Consider the following 21,156-nt stretch of genomic DNA (forward strand, 5'->3'; position numbering starts at 1 on the left):
AGCTTCATCCTTTATTCATATTCTACACTTAATGGTTCTCATTCAAATAAAACAAGGAAAGTGATGTCAAACTATTCTGACAAGCTATCTAAGGTAGAACTACTTTAAAAATGAGTAATGGCAATATAATAAACTAGGCTTCCTTACCAACAGCTTCTCTTGTACAAATATTACTTGAAAATGAAAGTGAAGTAGCTCAGTTGTGTCCAACTCTTTGCAACCCCATGGACTATAGCCTGCCAGGCTCCTCTGCCCGTGGGATTTTTTTTCAGGCAAGAATACTGGAGTGGGTTGCCATTCCCTTCTCCAAGGGATCTTCCTGACCCAGGGATCAAACCTGGGTCTGCTGTGCTGCAGGCAGACTCTTTACTGTCTGAGCAAGAGCTTACTAAATAAATACTACCTAGGTCATCTAATTAATTTTAGTCTCCACAAGTCAAGGGTGGCTTCCTGTCACATAAAGAAAATTAATTTAGGTTCCAAACACTTTTCAGATTTTTGTATTTTGAAATGTTGTGGCATGAACAAATTTAAAAGCATATAATATGGAGAAGGAAATGGCAACCCACTCCAGTATTCTTGCCTGGAGAATCCCATAGACAGAGGAGCCTGGCAGGCTACAGTCCATGGGGTCACAAGAGTCGGACACGACTTAGTGCACTGTCTCACCCCAGAGATCCTGCCACATATACCACAAAAACCAAACATCCCCCAGTGACCTTGGCCCCACTGTTCCAATCACTCCCAGGTGGGAATTGAGGCACATGTCCACAGAGGTCACAGACAACATGCATACGGTTCTGTTATGTCCCATATATTACCCTTTCATGTCCCAAGGAAGACATTTTCTCTTAGAGATTTTCATTTAGTGCATCTTTAAAAAATCTTGTGTTAAACTTGCCTCCATCTTTTTCTTGGGTAAGGACAACCCAGAAATGGCCCTTTTGTGTCTGTGATGTTGCCATTCACAGCTTTCTTGATAGGCCTAGTACAATCTTGAGAACAGGGTTGCTGTATGCTGAATGTCAGATGGTAGCTCTTAGCTTTGCCTATCTTAGGTAGTTATGCTGTGCATTTTTTATTGGTGTACCATGTTTGATTTGTCCCTAATACCTTTGAAGTTTTTCTGAGAAATGAATAATGCAACATGAACTTATTAAAATACATTTTAAGCCTTTTAAAAAAATAAAATAAAATAAAAGCATATACTATACTTCATTACTAGAAAATGTTCCCTAATACTTCTTAGGACAGGCAGTAATTATTTTTTGGTTCATCTTGAACCAAATAATCATCACTTTAAAATAAATCTGAACTAAATAATCATCACTTTAAAAAACTTTAAGATTAACTTCATAATAAATTAAGATGAAGTATTTTCTCACTGGTGCTTTCCTGTACTTTAGCTAAGAGAACTGCACTTAGATAATAAAGAGATAAATACAAGTATTAATTTATAGCAGATGCAGCAGAGTTCAGTGGTGAAGAATAAGGAATCACATTGCTTCGGTTCAAATCTCAGTTCTACCATTTATTAGATGCGGGATTCTGAGCCTGGCACTTAACCCCGCTGTGACTCAGTTTCCTTATGTGTAAAATGGGTCAAATAATAGCAACTTCTTTGGTAAGTTATTGTTTGGACTAAATAATGCATGTAAAACACATGAACTAGTGGCTGGCACAAAGTAGATGCCATGCCAATTTTTGCTATTATTATTACTATTAATGCATTACAAGTATGTGATGTAATCACATAAATACATAATCACATAAATCACATAAATACTCAACAAAAATACCATTAAAAAAAGAATTCACTCCATGCAATAATAAAAGTCAAACAAAATGCAAAACAGGGGGCATATATGTATACTTGTGGCTGATGCATGTTGATGTATGGCAGAAACCAATACAATATTGTAAAGCAAATAGAATTTTTAAAAAATGCAAAAGACATACCTCAAGTAAGTATCTTAGAGAATATGGGAGAAAATTTCGCAAGGTGACAGTAGGGTAAAGGTGAATGATGTAAGCGGGATCCCAGTCTTCCCCCTGTGCACTTATATAGCTCAATTCATCAGGCACAGCAACTGTGTTGACTATGAGAGGTAAGAAGTTCATTTCTGTTGATGGACACTGCAGCATGCATCTGACTTCTTTGCTCCGATGAAGCTCTTCCTTCCAGGAAATATAAGTGGTGGATTCTTTGTACTGATTCTCCAAGATACCAGCTGGCTGAATGAACAACTGACATCTAAAGGAAAAAACAGAGAGGGAAAAAATTTTTTATTGAGAACTTAAGAAAAAGAATTCAACTAACTCTTCTTGATGACTCTACAAGACAAATACTCTTATCCCTATTTCTATAGATAAGAAAAACAAAGCTAAGAAAAGTTAAGAAACTTGCCCAAAGTCACACAGCTGACTCATGGAGGCACCTTCTGAGAAAAACTACTCTGTAAAAAATGACAACTAAAAAAAAAGTTAATATCAAATACAAAGACAATCTAATAAGTCTTATAAAATTCTGAAACATCAAATACACAAATGAAAAAGTTTCATTTGGCAAATTCAATAATAATTAAATATATTTCTCCATATGTCTTAAAATTGGATTTTATAGATCTTTAGATAGTAAGAATTATTGTTATTGTAGAATATAGATGTTTTATTTTTTCCCCAGAATATAGTTGCTAATTCACAGAATTAAAAATATACATAATGAATCTTTCATAGTTTAATATATTCAAGGAAGTATCTACCTATATGAATCTAAAGGAACATGGAACTCCTCTTCAGGTCTGGCTATTCCAATGCGCTCCAACAGCTTCACATTCTTAACATATTTATAGATGATGAAAGCAATAGAAAAATGGTTTTTAATCTGTTGGACAAAAAACATACAAGTTGTTTAAAAAGATGTAGACATTCATAAAGAAAACTGTGAGCCGCACACAATTACATTTAGATCTAAAAAACTGCAAGCCCAAAATTGGAAGATATTTTTATGGTAATTGAAAACTTTTATTTATTTAAGTGCTATATATCTGAAACTTGCTGTTAAATGGAAGCTAAGAATTATTACGATATTCACATGTTCACATATTACATGCTGAATTTTAGTATACATTATAATCTTTCAAATATGTATTAATCTTTGAAGACTTCAGCCATAATATTTTCTTCATTATAACCTTTTCTCAAAGTACTATATGACTAAACACAAAAGGATAGCAAAGGAAAAATGAGGTAAATAAACATGGTATAGTTCTTCCTTAACTTCAATGTAATATGCTGCTGCTGCTAAGTCGCTTCAGTCATGTCTGACTCTGTGCAACCCCATAGATGGCAGCCCACCAGGCTCCCCCGTCCCTGGGATTCTCCAGGCAAGAACACTGGAGTGGGTTGCCATTTCCTTCTCCAATGCATGAAAGTGAGAAGTGAAAGTGAAGTCGCTCAGTCGTGTCCGACTTAGCGACCCCATGGACTGCAGCCTACTAGGCTCCTCCATCCATGGGATTTTTCAGGCAAGAGTATTGGAGTGGGGTGCCATTGCCTTCTCCATAATGTAATATAGGTAGGACCTAATAGCAAACTGAGAGACAACAAGGACCAGAACTTTGAAATCCTTTCATTTTCACCTAATTTTCTAGGTAAGAAGAAATGTTCTTTTGCTGATCATATGCTGAAATCTGTTATAACACACAGAAAAAGAAAAATTAATAGTCTTAAAAGTGAAAAAAATATTTATACAGGTTAACATGCTAAATTATTTTTTTGGGGGAGATCATTCCAATATTCCTTCACACATACTTGAAAAATGCAATACAAAGAGAACAGAATGTAATCTTATTTGACCACCAGCTATTACTACCATACTCCTCAGTTTTGAATCTTCCAAGGAATAGATAAAACGTTTCATTAATTTTAAACCCAGGAGACAACAATAATCGACTTTAAACTAACAAGAGCATTTTATGAGATATTTAAAATGAAGAATGTTACAAAAGTAAGTTGGACAGGAAACAGCAGCCAATTTAAACTATTATTTATTTCTGAAAATCAGTAATGATCTATAATAAAATGAAGTTTTATTATATTCCCATGGTCAGCCAAGTGATTCAGTATTTCTTGATATATTAAAAGGAATACAATTCACTTAATGCATTACCTGGAGAGGAGAACGAACAGTAATTACTTTATTCCCTTCAGTTGCGTCAATTTGTACCACGAGTGAGTCAAAATGACTGGTATTAGGATTCCATACGTTATACAGCCGCCGTCCAGGTCTGGCAATTGGGACTTTGGTTACTTCTGTATATCCATGAGGTGCTAAGGCAGAGCATTCCAAATACTAATTTACGCAAACTTTTATAAGACAGAATCAACAGCAGCATCTCAAAATAACAACAAGCGTATCCTTCCTCATGACTAGAAATGATGACTACACAGAATTCTTGTCTAAGACACAGGAGCTAACAAAGAAAGGAAACTATTTATTGTTATAACATTTTCTGACCCAAAACGATTTCTCTTGAGGTGGAGGTTTTGTATGTATTAAAACAAACAAGACCCAGTTCGTTCCTTACTTTCCCAACTCTATAAAACAATAAAAATCATCTTGTTTTCTGAAATGGTGATAATTACTGTCAACATTCTGAGACATCTGAATGTAGTTACTTTCACTCCTCAGTGAACTCCCGTCCTTTCTGAAGCATATGGCATACTGCACTATTTAAGCGTATAGAGATAATTTAGCTCTTTAAGGTAATTTTTAAATTAATCAAGTTTAATTTTCTCAAGTTTAGAGAAAGAAAACAAAAGTTTGTCAACTGTTTCAAGCCTTTTGAAATCTGCAGCAAAATATTTTTCCATATTTTACCAAAAATAAGCTGATATCAGTACTTCTAAAGATTCCCTTAAAAATAAAATAATACAGCATACCAAAGGTCAAAGAGAAGAGGGAGCTCTCTTGACGGCTGAGTATTGACAGTTTCCCTTGACGTGAAGGTTCCATAGTGGCGTATTCCAATTCCAGAATCTGACCAGCATCAACATCACACACATCACTTTTCTCAGGGCAGCCCATCACTCTGAGATTATGATTGGGCTGCACCTTAATGGGAACACCTACAGAATTTGTTACTGTAAAAGGAGCCCTGTCTTTTAAAGAGTAGTCAAAAGTAGAAGCAGTGCCCTCTGAAAAACCCTGAAAAGGAACACAACATCACAGTTAAATATTTGCAAACTACAAGTTTTTTTAAAAAACTAAATTATGACTACATGTTTTTTAGAAACTAATGCGGATGACACACAAAAATAACACGCATGTTTCAATTTAAATTCCATTTGACATACTGCAACCAAGAATTAAACATACTTTTGCTAAATTGTTGAAAACATTAAGACAGCTTTTGGATATTGTTATATTCATTGTATCTCCTGAAGAAATATCAATTTCTGTCTGTGGCTCAGGAACTGCAATAAAATCATCTCCTGGCATCAAAGTTTTATCTTGGACTGGATTCTTCTTTACCTATGAGGGTAAATACATAACAAATTTATCAGCCAATGAATAATAAAATTAAAATACTCTTGATAGAGTTAAATTCTTCTAACTTTGTCACTTAATATCAAGGCTCCTCAAAATTCTCAAACATATTCAGTGCTTCACCTTGACTTAGCACAGATCAACATTCTTTCTTTCAGTGTGTAATCCACACGTAGGAAAATGTTTACAACTGTGCCATGGAAGCACTCCAAGGAAGTTATGATAGTTGTCTCCAGTCTATTCTCTACAGAAAGCTATTTACCTAGAGTCATCTGACTAATTGCTCATTTTATGCTACTGAACACTCTAAGAGGACACTGAAATCTAAACTTATCGGCACTGGAAGTAACACCTGGCATTTTTTCTACTTTTTACCAGTAATACCTATAAATAAGTAATACAATAAGCTTCCAATCAGTCATCAGACTCCATCATAGCTTTTATTCTAAAGGCATTACAAATATCTTATCAAACTTTCTTTGTTAGCCCACCTATACCAAAGAAGGCTAGGTCAGAAATATTATTTCTACTTTACTGAGAGGAAATCGGGGACATAGGTTAAGTGACTGCTCATCTTTAAAATAAGAAATTGCTGAACCAATTTCAATGCCTCACACTTGAGTCAGGCTGCCCCAGAGAGATGTGATGGGATCATTTGTGAAGGGTATAAAAGTATGTTCCTGTTAATCTAGAAAGACGAGCTTCAGTATCTAGGACTCTGAAGGGTTTTCAAGAAGTACCATAAACAGGTAACATAAAGAATTCATAAGCCAGAAGAGCAGTTCTTGAGTCTTTCAGTGTCTTAAAATGATTGAATCCTAAAGAGATTCATTTATGTGGGTTATTATCTATCGGTATGTACTCTATGAGAAACTAAAGCTGTTGTTGCTACTCAGTCACTCAGTCATGTCTGACTCTTTGTGACCCCATGGGCTGTAGTACACCAGTCTTCCCTGCCCTTCACTATCTCCTGGAGTTTGCTCACACTCACGTCAATTGATTCTAAAAAAACTAAAAGCTGAGAAATTTTTAAATATTCATTTAAAACTAACAATTACATGTTAATAATATTTTAATGAAAAATAACTGTTAAAAATACATAGTGAGAAGGGCATTTACAAATCTCTTTAGTGCAAACCTTAGGAGAAGACAGGTGGATAGTCAAAATGGATAATCAACAAGGACCTACTGTACCTACCACATGGAACTGTACTCAATGTTATGTGGCAGCTTGGATGGGTGGGGAGTTTGAGGGAGAATGAATACATGCATGCGTATGGCTGAGTCCCTTTGCTATTCACCTGAAATTATCACAACATTGTTAATTGGCTATACCCCAATACAAAATAAAAAGTTAAAAAAAAATAGAAGACAGGTGGTCTCTCATTTCTAATTCTGTATACAATCTGTTGCAAAATTACATGTTCTTTGGGAAATTCCACTGTTTGCTTATGAGAGAATGAGAATGAAAATGATATACAATGACTGGATGTTATTATGAAAAGAATTTTGATCCCAGTATCCTCTAAAAGGGTCTCAAGGATCCTGGACTACATCTTAAGAATCTCTGAACCTTTTAAAAGAATATATATAAATTAATGTGCACAATGATATTTTATGATTTCCTTACAGCAAGGCTTAAATTCCACGGTCTTTTCTCCTCCACTCTCTCAATCAGTGGCTCCCAAACAGCATGGGTCTCGTTGTAATAATGAACCTGGAAAGGCACAGAATTATAATGAGAATCTTTAAACTTTAACTACATATTTCCATAACCAGTATAAAAATACTAAGTAATGTAATATGTCAATAACCATTTTAAAAACATACCTAAAGACACAAAGAATATACATAAAAAAGGGTGCATTTTATTCTACTCTCTTGGCTTCACAAACAAATTATTTAGCAAAAGAACCCTTTAAAAATGATGGCCAAATAAACAGTATTATACATCAACAAATTAAATATTAGACTGTATTATCTATTCATATGTATACTTGCTATGATCATGCACACACAAAAAGCTCTCTTCTTAATTCATCAGTTGTACTTTTAAGAAGTTGCCTCTGCAGGAAGGTAATAATTAATGTGGTCATACCTCTAATGTCATGTCAGCAGAAGCAGCCATTAGGGAAGTCCAATTTTTAATATTTCCTGAAAACTTAGACTCTGCCAATAATAAAGGTACAGTTCGATGCCCAAGGCCACATTCTAAGGTAACTTGAACTGACTCGACAACAACAGCACAATTTTCCTCTATCGATTGATTTTCAACATCTCTGAAACTTTCTGTTAATTCTGTGCCCATGTCAACACCAAGAAACCAAGAGTTGCAATCACTAATAGATTTGATGCCCCAGAGATTTTCCGTTTCCTTAGATGTATCTTTGGATTCATCTTCTTTTGTCTTTGGGGACATAGCAGCCATTATTGTCATCACGGTATTAAGAATTATGGGTGAAATCTTTAAAAAAAAAAAGGCAGAAAAAAATTCAGAGTAAATTCTTTCCCAGATGAGAAGAATGAATACATAATACAAAAAAAAAATTTAAGTAACTAATTAAAATTTGAATATATCAACTGTATAACTAAGGAATACAAAAGAGAGCACACACAAAATCACACGTCCAGTTAACTGACCTCAAACCAGTGATTTCTGCTCAACTTGTTCTAGAATTAAGTAACTAACATGCATGTCAACTGTCAAAACTTAAAGTTAAATCAATTAATTCAGAGGCAAATAGTATTATGTGAAGAGAAAAATGCAGAAGGGTAACTGAATTTTTCAACCAGCTGCATTAACTAAACCAACTGCGTGATCCTCACCAAGATATACACACATGGTTTTCACTGGTCTCACTGAAACAGGAAACCTGAGACTCACCATGGAAGCCCTTTCACACGAAGACATGAAGAGTCCACCTCCTACCATCTTTGGACAGTTTCTTTGCTCACCTCTTCATTCGAATCCCTGTGCCTTAGTTCTTACGTCTTCCATGATGATGTCTTCCATGCCTGGTGAACACCATCTCAGCCCACCCTCCACATGATTTTTCTAAAACCCAAATCTGAACATGTCATTCCTATGCTTAATAAAATCTTCAACAACTCCCCCTCGCTTTCAGGATAAGATTAGATCTCTCTTTAAGGACACAAACCTCTTTGTGACCTGACGCCTCATCAATTAGTTACCCATGACTTTCCAAAGTTTGAGCAATAAGTTAAGTGGATCGTTTCAATGTTCACTTCTTACAATCCTTACTTATTTAATATGCTAAAGAAATATGATTACATCACCAAAAGAAGGATCCAGTATGTAGTGCTTCCCAAACTTATCTGTCAACCAAATCCTTTTTTGCCTTGCCTTGTTAATGTAACCTATAACTAGTCCTCTTAGTCCCAACTCCACTATACCATTCTCCCCAGACATATGGGGTCACCCCTTCAAGACCTTAAAGGATTTTTCAAACCTGGACCTATATACATATATATATATATATAAGTAAAGTGATATACATGGAAAAACAGTCCCTCAGCATCTTAACCCAGTGTCTCAGACAAAGTGCATACAAATTCAAGTTTTCTCCCCATTTAGTAGTGTAGTCTCAACAAAATACCACCCAAGACCAACTACACTGAGAGAAAACGGAATTGTTATTTACATGGTAATTCAAATGACATTATTTTGAACCTTGGTTTATTCACTATTCACTATTTACCTAAATAATAAAGCTACTATCAGAATTGCTATTAACCACCTCAATTTTGTGTCCCTTGAACAGAGAGAGAAACAGATTTTATAAAGTATTCTGTACTTTTCATTTGTAATTGACCAAGAGGTCATACTTAGAGAATGTGAAAGGCATTGGAGAACAGATTGCTTTTTCAATACTTCAAATGTAAGAGATAAAAAAATTCTAATACTTTATTTCTAGCATACATGTCATTAAAATATTTTATAAGACATATAAAACATTTAATTACATAAATATTAAATTCAACCAAACAGCACCCCAAATAAAAGCCTAAAAATAACACTGTAAATAAAATAACAGCAACTTCATTTTTCCATCCTTTCCTTCTCTTTCCCCTTCATCTCTGTTCTTCCCACCTAAACCCAATCTCCAACACACAAGCAAATATACTAGATAAAAATTATCCTGACCATCTGTATACATTTAAAAGTATAGCTCACCCTGAACAACATGAATCTGAACCATGAGGGTCCACTTAAATATGCCAATTTTCAATAGCAAATACTATGGACTACACTATTTGCATCTACAGATTTAGAAACTCAGACATGGAAAATCTGAGGAACTGCATGTACTGAGGCCTGACTATAAAGTTCAGTTCAGTTCAGTCGCTCAGTCATATCTGACTGTTTGCGATCCCGTGGACCGCAGCACGCCAAGCCTCACTGTCCATCACCAGCTCTGGGAGTTTACTCAAATTCATGTCCATCGAGTCAGTGATGCCATCCAACCATCTCATCCTCTGTCGTCCCCTTCTCCTCCCACCTTCAATCTTTCCCAATATCAGGGTCTTTGACTATAAAGTTAAGCACTCCTAATCCCCACATTGCTCAAGGGTCAACTGCAGTCTTTCAAAGAAAACAGAAACAAACATTTGCATTAAAGAAAAACGGATTAGGGGTATTTACTGATTACTAAATATGTGACTAGCATAATGCTCTAAACATGAGACAAATCAAAAGATAAGAAAAAGAAAAATTGATTTTCACCCAAATAATATGATAGGCACTAACCTTAATTATAAATTCTTCAACTTTAATATCTATATTTTCTTTTCCTGATGTCTGTGTATATTTTTTCATAAATAGAGAACAGGGCTGTAAGACCTACAAACAGATAAGTGAAATTTACTTAAGGACATGTCTTACTTAATTTGAGATCTTTAACTATCGCCTATTACTAAAAGGAAAAGCAAATTAAATTATCTGAAAACCTCTCATGAGGGCTCTTCCAAACTATGGCAAGTCTACGATCACAGTAAAGGACTTTCAGCAGTTGTGACGAATTCCTTTATGCCAAATTCTTAGGTAGTAATGCACATTTACTAGCAGAAGTCTAAAATATCTTTTAAATGAAACTCATTCAGTTGTGTCTAACTCTCTGCAACCCCATGGACTGTAGCCACCAGGCTCCTCTGTCTATGGCATTCTCCAGGCTAGAATACTGGAGTGGACAGCTGTTCCCTTCTCCAGGGGATCTTCCCAACCCAGGAATCGAACCCAGATGTCCTGCATTGCAGGCAGATTCTTTACCGTATGAGCCACCAGGGAAGCCCAAAATATCTTTTAAATGATGTCCTGTGTAAAATATACTTTAAAGATATTTATAAAAATGAGCTAAGCAAGGTCTTACATTTGCAAAGAGGTAAATGAAAAAGGTATTTCATTATAATTTTTATGATCACAAAATTACTAGAAATTGTTATTCTAAATAAATAGTTCTGTTAACATTTTTATTAAAAAAAGACTATTTGGTAAGGTAGGTAAATGAACAGTTTCCCAATGATTAACAACAGGTCAGTCTTGAATTTCCTGTAAGTCCTTATTAGAACAGATTGCAAATCTTCAAATTCAATGATTTATTAAAACTATGAGGCCTATATTGTTAAATATCATTAAAGAAACAAATAAAATGCATCTGAACTGAATGAGGGAATTAATACTAAACAGCTTTCATTTTTAAAAAATTAGGATGAGCTTTAAATAGAAATGATTAATATAAACTTTCTGTGACATGTCAAGATGATCCCACTTAAGAATGTTTCATGATAACGTACAGATTAAGCTCAGCACTGTATTTCTTTACACAAGTCACTTTATCCATCCATTTTTTTGTAAACTCAAAATAACACTGCAAATAAGTCACATTATATAATGATGCTCTTTAACATAAAATAATCAATTTAATATTAAAAACCAAATGGTGTGATAGTTAATTCATTTAACCAAAATCACATTTTTTGACAGTAATGTGAAAGCACCATTGAAGTTAATTTGTAATAAAGAAAAACAATCTATTTTGGGCATGTGACTCCACTGAATGTTTGGTTCATTCATCCACTCAGTCATTCATTGGATATATAGTGGTGAAAAAAAGCAACAGTTGAAACAGAATACTGATTTGTATGTACTAAAATTCAAATACTGTTCAGCAAAAGATGGTATAATGAAAATAAGTCTGGAAAAAGTCTATAGTTCTGTCACTACAAACATGGGTAAATCATTTAACATCTTTGGAATTCAACATCTTTATCTGTATCATCTCAAGCTGGAGTAAATATAGAGCCCTCATATTTTAGGATTCTATGAATCAACCATTTCTGCCATCCTTCAATTCAAGCTTAGGATATAAAGTCATTCTTACTGTGGTAATATTTTTTCCTCTCTTTTCTCTGAGAAAAGGGCAAGCAAGCACTTTAAGATCTCCCAGAGAAGCTGTCATTATCTGTTCAAGTTTGGATGTTGATAGAAAGAAGTCACACTGGAATGAAGCTGTTAGAGCAGGAGCATCAGCCTTTGTCAGGTTGGCAACAAAAACCACTTCTGGATCCGTGATCTTGGCATTTAAAATCATATTTGGTCTTAGAGAGTCATCTGAAGAAACATAAATGGGAACCATAAAAGTTCTAGTAAAGTAAATCTTGTCACTTGTGTATACGTTATCTGTAAGTTTCTACACTGCTTCTAATATCCTGCTGTTAGGGATATGGTGAAAGTAACAATATAAATAACTGATTGGTTAGGACTAACCATAAATAATTATTAACTAATGCTGATTATGTGGGATAATGCAATCTTGATCCCTGTTTTAAGACTGTGACCTAACAGAAATAGTCTTGAAGTTCTTTTTGTCCGAATTAATGCATATATGCAATGCATGTATATACATCGGAGTGTGTACTATGTATGCTGCAAGAGCAGGGAAGGGAAAACAGGTGAGGGGAACATCAGGAAGAAGACAAGAGACCTGCGAAAAGCACACAGACCACTTTACTTGTTTACTTTGATTTTACCCTAACGTATATAGTCAGTGTCATACAATCTATAGTATAAATACATTACATGTATATATGAATACAGAGATATCATATGCCTACTGTTTAAGAAAGGTAAATGGAAAAATAAAATTCTGACCTTGCCAGTGAACAGCAGTTTTCCAATACTGCTCAATTGCACATTAGAGAGAAATATGCATGACCTTAGACAATTACAATTTAACAGAGAAAAGAAATGTTAATGGCAGAGCTAGAACCAGAGCACAGGCTTCTTGGCCCCTGATCCAATACACATTTCTATTCCTGTTGTTTAGTCGCTAAGTTGTGTTTGACTCTCTTTGACAGAGTAGCCCACCAGGCTTCTCTGTCCATACAATTTCCCAGGCAAAATACTGGAGTGGGTTACCATTTCCTTCTCTAGGGGTCTACCTCTCTCTCAAAAATTGACACTTACTAAGGTTTTTCTTCTGAATATATTTAAATTTGAAAGAGTAATTTTACATTCTTAAATGCTCCATTTCTCTTTTTTCCTGTTTGCAATTCTGGTATAATATAAGACAAGTTATCATCTGTGACAAATAAATTCTGCTAACCTTTCTCCATCTTGATTTTTGCTAAGGCAGTTTGTTTCAGTGGAATCTGTGATTCTTTAGTCATATTTTCTGGACTCTGAGGTACAGCCTTGATAAAGAAATCGGCCACAGTCATCAGAAATTCCACACTGGCACATACATACAGCTTGTCAAGAACAGCATCAATATGACTTTCATTTTTGCCTTGTTGGTAACTTATGTCAATCATAGAACTGTTGTTCTCTTGACCATTCTTCTTATCAATCATTCTGAAAAAAATTTATGTACATTCAATATTTTATTCCTGCTAAAACACTTAAAAAGATGAAAAATTTTCTAAGTGTCTTGTAATAGCTTTTCTTTCACCTTTCAGTTTCCAACCTGTATAGAAAACAGATCACTGTTAACTGCAATCTAATTAGCTAATCAGCAACCAAGACAGGGTCTTCTAACCTCCACAGCCAAGGTTCATGGTAATAAGTAATCATAAGAGCACTTTATAATTATAATGCAATACTAGAAAAACAAATCAATGACCACTGAAAGGAAGTTTGGCAAAACACATTATTGTAGCCCCACAAAATTTAAAAGACAACCTCTTTATTTTATAAAATAAAACCTCCTTGAAGGAATTTATCTCCAAAGATCATTCGATACAACTGACTCCCAAGTTAGTCCATGTAATTCAAATCTGGCAGTGTTCATCAAGGGTCTGCAATGACAGTTTCCACACAGCCTCAAGCATGCTGCAAAAAGCAGGCTATGAAACAGAAGCATGGTCTTTATCACCCTCGCCTAGACTGCTAGGCTAGGCACCCTTGCCAAGACACAAAGTTTGCAAACTAGAAAAGCTGAATGCATGAAAGCACTCTTCCCTCATTTATTCATCTCTTAGAAAGACAAAGGGCTCAAGCAGCAGAACAGTTTTTCTCCAAAAATAATCAAGAACAAAAATATTATGTATCTCATTATTTGTGAAAGGAATAAAAATATTATTAGGCCACTAAAGTTGCGTGTCTCTCACTTTGCAATAGGGTGATATGAATTACTCTTTCAAAAATGAGTTGATAAATGTGAAAATTAGGGATTCCATTTCTGCTAAAACTTTTTTTAATCCTGTAGAGTCTTTTCTTTAAATTTAAGTATAGTTGATCTACTAAAACTTTTAAAGAAATTTTACAGAACTGTTTTAAAATATATATACAAAATAAATAAGACAAAAGATCCATAAATTGAAGGCTTTTTTGAAAAAAGATTCTGCCTACTGAAAACAATTTACAAAAATGTACCACTAATGAACCACACACATGAATTTCACTATTAAAATTCTTACATTTTCTTAGTTCCCACTTTTAAGACAATATTATTAAACTTCCCTTTAATTCAAACATAAAAGCAACTGAACCTGAAATTAGCACTATTTCTTGAAGCACTTCAAACTGAAATATGACCAAAGACCTACGTTGATAATTCCAAGGAACAGAATCCCAAAAATGATAATCAAAAGATCCCTTCTGACAATCTGAAGCCAAGCAATCAATGCCTGGTAACAATGCCAAGCGCATCAACCTTTTATATGTGCAGCAAAGTGAGAAATGACAAACCTTGATGTTGCTCTCTCAATTCCTTCTCTGAGATCATCAAGAGTGCAGGTCTTAAGTTTAATACTGACATTCATTGAGCCATCCTTAAACATCTTCCCTGAAGAGGCCATAAGATGTAGCCTGAGTTCACCGAGCCGGAAACTATCATTATGAAATGCAAGTTTGGATTCCTGTGGTACATTTTTCAAGCAAAAGAATCAATTATCTTCAGGTGTATGTAATTAGTTTTAAACATATTTCTTAACTCAGAGATTAAAAGCAAATTTTTAACGTATGGGTATTAAAACTGGAACAAAGAAAAATATGCATGTTTGTGACTGTATATGCACATGCAAATACATACCTAAGTGTGTGTGCTCATATTCAACAAGGGTTAATACATAAAATTTTCTGATTTACAGTTCAATGCAAAAAGAAAATCGGGAAACTGTCAATCAATCACTCTAACTTATAAATATTTAATGGGCTCTTCTGTAAATCACTCTGTGATAGGAACTAAAGGCTTTATGAGAAAGGATAAAGCATGGTACATGATCTTAGTAAGCTTATACTCTAATTGAAAAAAATAAAATGGAAATTTATTTCAAAGAACATCACAAGGAGATGCTATAATTTGTAAATAAATAAAAAATGATACTTTATCACTTATCTACTCATACTTACATCTTCCTATATTCCACAAAGAATATTAAGAGATTAGGTAAAGAATAAAAACAGCAAAAGCTCATAGGGTCAAAGAGATAATTGTGGGCTGGGAAAAATTCATGAAGAATGTGAGAACTAACTGAACTTCAGAGAGTGATTGGAATCAAGCTAAGAGGGGTAGAAGGCATTCCAGATGGAGAAAGAACATGAGCAAACAATTCAAGATGCTCTGGGGGCACAAGGTACAGGCTGGCATCTTAGGCTTGAATATTTCAATAAAAGAAAAGTAGGGAAAAGAGTCTAGAAAGAAATGTGGAGGCCTAACTGTGGTCTCAAACCCTCAAGATTTAAACTTTAAGGAAAAACGACCTCAATATGTATTCCACACCATAACACATAGCTCCAATTTCTATAGGTATGATGAGACACTAAAAGAACAAAACCTAACCAACCAAGCAAAAAAATAAATAAATAAATAAACCACAGAGAGAGAAAATCTTTGGGGAAGTAGGATTTTCAGTTTAGCAGTAATTGCTCACTACAGACCAGTGAGTGTATTGATATAAAGGTGCTGCTGATGGGCAATTCTTGGCACCGTGGTTGTAACTGTCTATCTTCTCTTACTCAAAAGAGTACAATGCATGTAAATGGGTCACAACGAAATTATTATTGGAAACTTGCAATGTCTTTAATTTACAAAAATACGGATAATTCACAAACTTGTGATTTGTAACTTTTAATAGAAATAACCAATGACACATCTACTAATCACAATATAATAGGGTTTCTGGTATGGTTACTGATGTAGACGATTTGGAGGCACTGAGTACATCAATGCTATATATTGTCACCCTGCTTATTTATACGCAGAGTATACCATGAGAAACGCTGGCCTGGAGGAAGCACAAGCTGGAATCAAGATTGCCTGGAGAAATATCAATAACCTCAGATATGCAGAAGACACCACCCTTATGGCAGAAAGTGAAGAACTAAAGAGCCTCTTGATGAAAGTGAAAGAGGAGAGTGGAAAAGTTGGCTTAAAGCTCAACATTCAGAAAGCAAAGATCATGGCATCTGGTCCCATCATTTCATGGCAAACAATGGGGAAACAGTGGAAACAGTGGCTGGATTTATTTTTGGGGGCTCCAAAATCACTGCAGATGGTGATCGCAGCCATGAAATTAAAAGACGCTTACTCCTTGGAAGGAAAGTTATGACCAACCTAGACAGCATGTTAAAAAGCAGAGACATTACTTTGTCAACAAAGGTCTGTCTAGTCAAGGCAATGGTTTTTCCAGTGATCATGTATGGATGTGAGAGTTGGACTATAAAGAAAGCTAAGTGCAGAATTGATGCTTTTGAACTGTGGTGTTGGAGAAGACTCTTGAGAGTCCCTTGGGCTGCAAGAAGATCCAACCAGTCCATCCTAAAGGAAATCAGTCCTGGGTGTTCATTGGAAGGACTGATGTTGAAGCTGAAACCAATACTTTTGGCCACCTGATGTGAAGAGATGACTCATTTGAAAAGACCCTGATGCTGGGAAAGATTGAGGGCAGGAGGAGAAGGGGACGACAGAGGATGAGATGGTTGGATGGCATCACCAACTCGATGGAGATGGGTTTGGGTGGACTCCGGGAGTTGGTGATGGACAGGGAAGCCTGGCGTGTTGCGGTTCATGGGGTCGCAAAGAGTCGGACAGGACTGAGTGACTGAACTGAACTGAACTGAATGTTCTTTTTTAATAAGTTAAAATTCACATAATGTAACACTGACTGTTTTCTAAGTAAAATGGGAATCTTAAAGTTTAAAAATAAAATAAAATTAAAAAATAAAAAAAAAATAAAAAAAATTAAACAGGAATCTGTAAATGGCTACATGACATTGAGGAACCTGAACTTGTGCCAATGTGTAAGTTGAATGACAACAAACAAGGAAGCCACTGCAGTACTGTGTGAGCTAAGAAGCCTCAAATGATGCAGCAGTGAGAACTTCCAGGAAAGAACAGAAATTCACTGAAACTGACAGTACTTGGTGTCCAAATGAATAAAGAATGTCAACAAAGAAGGAAGTAAAAGAAAACAACAGGATTGTAAGGCTGGGCAGCCAGTAGAATAATAGTACCTTAATCGAAATGAAGAATATATTTAACTGTTCATTTTGCATTACATCATTTTCTGACCTTTTATTAACATTAACGTTAAACATTAGAAATTAAGGCTGTCACCTCATACCAGTCAGAATGGCCATCATTAAAATGTCTACAAATAACAAACTGCTGGAGAGGGTACGGAGAAAAGGAAACCCTTCTGCACTGTTTGTGGGAATATAAACTGGCGCAACCACTATGGAAAATAGTGTGGAAGTTCCTTAGAAATTTAAAAATAGAGTTACCACATGATCTAGCAATCACATGCCCATATAGCCAGACAGAAATACATTTGAAAAGATACAAGCACCCCTATGATCATATAGCACTATTCTCAACAGCCAAGATAAGGAAACAACCATTGAATGGATAAAGAAGACATGGTACATAAATACAATGGAATATGATTCAGCCACAAAAAGGATGAAACAATGCCATCTGCAGCAACATGGATGGAACTAGAGGTTATCATACTAAGTGAAGTAAGTCAGAAAGACAAATACCGTATAATATCACTTATATGTGGAATCTTAAAATGTGACACAAATGAACGTATCTACAAAACAAAAACAGACTCACAGACATAGAGAGCAGACTTGTAGCTGCCAAGGATGGGGAGTATGGGAGGAGTAGATGCAAACTGTTATACACAGGATGGATAAACAACAAGGTCCTACTGTCTATCACAGGGAACCATATTCAATATCTTATAATACACCATAAAGGAAAAGAATGTAAAAAATGAATATATATATATATATATGTATAACTGAATCACTATGCTATATAGCAGAAATGAATACAACACGGTAAAGGACATGGAACAACAGACTGGTTCCAAATAGGAAAAGGAGTACATCAAGGCTGTATATTATCACCCTGCTTATTTAACTTATATGCAGAGTACATCATGAGAAACGCTGGACTGGAAGAAGCACAAGCTGGAATCAAGATTGCCAGGAGAAATATCAATCACCTCAGATATGCAGATGACACCACTCTTAGGGCAGAAAGTGAAGGGGAACTAAAGAGCCTCTTGATGAAAGTGAAAGAGGAGAGTGAAAAAGCTGGCTTAAAGCTCAACATTCAGAAAACGAAGATCATGGCATCCAGTCCCATCACTTCATGGGAAACAGATGGGGAAACAGTGGAAACAGTGTCAGACTTTATTTTTTTGGGCTCCAAAATCACTGCAGATGGTGACTGCAGCCATGAAATTAAAAGACACTTACTCCTTGGAAGGAAAGTTATGTCCAACCTAGATAGCATATTGAAAAGCAGAGACATTACTTTGCCAGCAAAGGTCCGTCTAGTCAAGGCTATGGTTTTTCCTGTGGTCATGTATAGATGTGAGAGTTGGACTGTGAAGAAGGCTGAGTGCCGAAGAATTGATGCTTTTGAACTGTGGTGTTGGAAAGACTCTTGAGAGTCCCTTGGACTGCAAGGAGATCCAACCAGTCCATTCTGAAGGAGATCAGCCCTGGGATTTCTTTGGAGGGAATGGTCCTAAAGCTGAAACTCCAGTACTTTGGCCACCTCATGAGAAGAGTTGACTCATCGGAAAAGACTCTGATGCTGGGAGGGATTGGGGGCAGGAGGAGAATGGGACGATAGAGAATGAGATGTCTGGATGGCATCACTGACTCGATGGACGTGAGTCTGAGTGAACTCTGGGAGTTGGTGATGGACAGGGAGGCCTGGCGTGCTGCGATTCATGGGGTCGCAAAGAATCGGACACGACTCAGCGACTGAACTGAACTGAACTGAATTGCACAAATGACAGATACTTGACTCAAGGTCCAACGGTAATAATATATGAATACTGTATAACTCTTATAATATGAAACATAACAAAACATATACATGGACATAAACAATAGATATAATACTTACAATAAGTGCTTATTATGGGTATTATTATATTATATGCATGAGTATTATGATGATACTAATCAACTGATATAATAAAAAACATTTATTAGAAGACACTATATAAAAAAGCTTCCTAAAAAAAATCAATGACATATTATGTGGTTCAAATCATAATGACACTAGACCTTGGTTCCTCAATTCACTCATCAGTATCCTTAACATATCATCTAATAAATAAAAAGTTTATTCAAGGAAAACATAATTAATGCTTATATATCATAGATAATCATAAAATTTAAAATAACCCTCTAAGGTTCCAAAGCCACTAAATTATTTTCCTTAAATAGTTAAATATGCATGTATATATAGCTATGTAGTAAAACTGTACATATAGCTAATTATCCACATATAAAATATTTCTCCTAGAGCTAAGTCTAAATATTTTAGCACTGATATTACTTGGAAAAAAGTAAAAAGTTTTCCTAAGCCTAGAAAGATTAAAAACACTAACAAAGTGCAAACAGAGAGCAAGACCAATGCATACTCTGTAGGCCAAATAGAATTTAACAGAGATCAACCTTAAGAAGAAGAATCACATCAAAAAAATGACAATATTCTAAAATTGCATATCAAGAGCTAAGGACTTTCTCCTAGATATAGACATTAACTACATACCTGGCTGGTATCATTGTTATACAGTACAATAGAAAGAGATTCAAAGTGAAAGTCAAACTGGAGAGTGACACTCTGGTCCAAAGCAAGCTTGGGGTCTGTCACATCTTCTTGTTCTAATGGTTCAAACATAAATATGAAAATTAGTAAGCTTTTAAGTATGTATATGACTTTATACATATTTTGTATACATAAAGCTAGGATAATAATGCATGATTCTAAATTTATATGATACTTTCAAGAATTATTTAAATCATGATGAAACAATGAACAAAAATAGCAATATATTCCATAAATATTTAGTACTGAGCAAAATGTACACAGACTATCTATATTAAAAATAAAAAGACGGCCTGGCAAAGACTATTAAGACAACTTTTTTTAAAAAGCCCTACAAACGCAAGTCTACTTAATTGTGGTTTATAATTATTAAAGCATTTCACTTAACTGGTTACAGGCTATTCTCAAGAGATTATGAAATTGGAGGCAGAGAAAAGTAAAATACTTTGTCCAAGAGCAGACAGCTAGTCAGTAAAAGATCCTCTGCTAGTGTAGTTCATGTCTCACTATCTTTAATTACCTATGACATCCAATCCATTACCTTTGATAGATAAAAGCAGAGTTACCTTTGATAACTTAAAAGCAGAGTTGAAGAGACCTCAAATATAATGTGGCACAGGGAGTCTCTGGAATTCTGAGGTGAAAGAGACTTCAAGAAGTAATGCAGTCTTATCCCTCATCTTTAGACAGAAACTTTTTAGACAAAGAATACATAATGCTTTCAATCCTGCTTACAAAGTGATTCTGCAGTCTCTTTTGGAGATGGATTCTATTCTTTTGGTCATTTATAGGAAAGTCTATTCTTACATGTTACTGCAAGAGCAAGCACAGCATAGCTTTAACTACATTAAGGCTTCTCCAAGTTGGAAAACGCCAGGCTTTTTCCCTTTACCTTTCCCGAAAATAAGCTACATTCCCACGTAGTTTTTCCATCAGAACTTGCTTTGGTTTCCCAAGTGCCACATTAACTATACAGCTTGAACCAGGGACACTGACCACAGGTGA

The 21,156-nt window shown here is 35.2% G+C and overlaps 1 protein-coding gene across 1 annotated transcript in view; it reads right to left on the bottom strand.

Moving 5' to 3' along the window:
- Positions 1-21,156, bottom strand: part of VPS13C (vacuolar protein sorting 13 homolog C (S. cerevisiae)) — a 183,907-nt gene that overhangs the window by 45,533 nt on the left and 117,218 nt on the right. The window contains exons 47-58 of the mRNA XM_010840782.1: positions 20,095-20,207; positions 14,757-14,926; positions 13,174-13,421; positions 11,950-12,179; positions 10,320-10,412; positions 7,650-8,015; positions 7,182-7,268; positions 5,381-5,536; positions 4,945-5,209; positions 4,172-4,332; positions 2,763-2,884; positions 1,960-2,254 (exon numbers count right to left, since the gene is read on the bottom strand). Of these exons, the coding sequence (XP_010839084.1) occupies positions 1,960-2,254; positions 2,763-2,884; positions 4,172-4,332; positions 4,945-5,209; positions 5,381-5,536; positions 7,182-7,268; positions 7,650-8,015; positions 10,320-10,412; positions 11,950-12,179; positions 13,174-13,421; positions 14,757-14,926; positions 20,095-20,207 (2,306 nt within the window). The remainder of the gene's footprint in view (positions 1-1,959; positions 2,255-2,762; positions 2,885-4,171; positions 4,333-4,944; positions 5,210-5,380; positions 5,537-7,181; positions 7,269-7,649; positions 8,016-10,319; positions 10,413-11,949; positions 12,180-13,173; positions 13,422-14,756; positions 14,927-20,094; positions 20,208-21,156) is intronic.

The sequence above is a fragment of the Bison bison genome, unplaced genomic scaffold (assembly GCF_000754665.1).
Source record: "Bison bison bison isolate TAMUID 2011002044 unplaced genomic scaffold, Bison_UMD1.0 scf7180017864146, whole genome shotgun sequence".
Classification (NCBI taxonomy): Eukaryota; Metazoa; Chordata; class Mammalia; order Artiodactyla; family Bovidae; genus Bison; species Bison bison.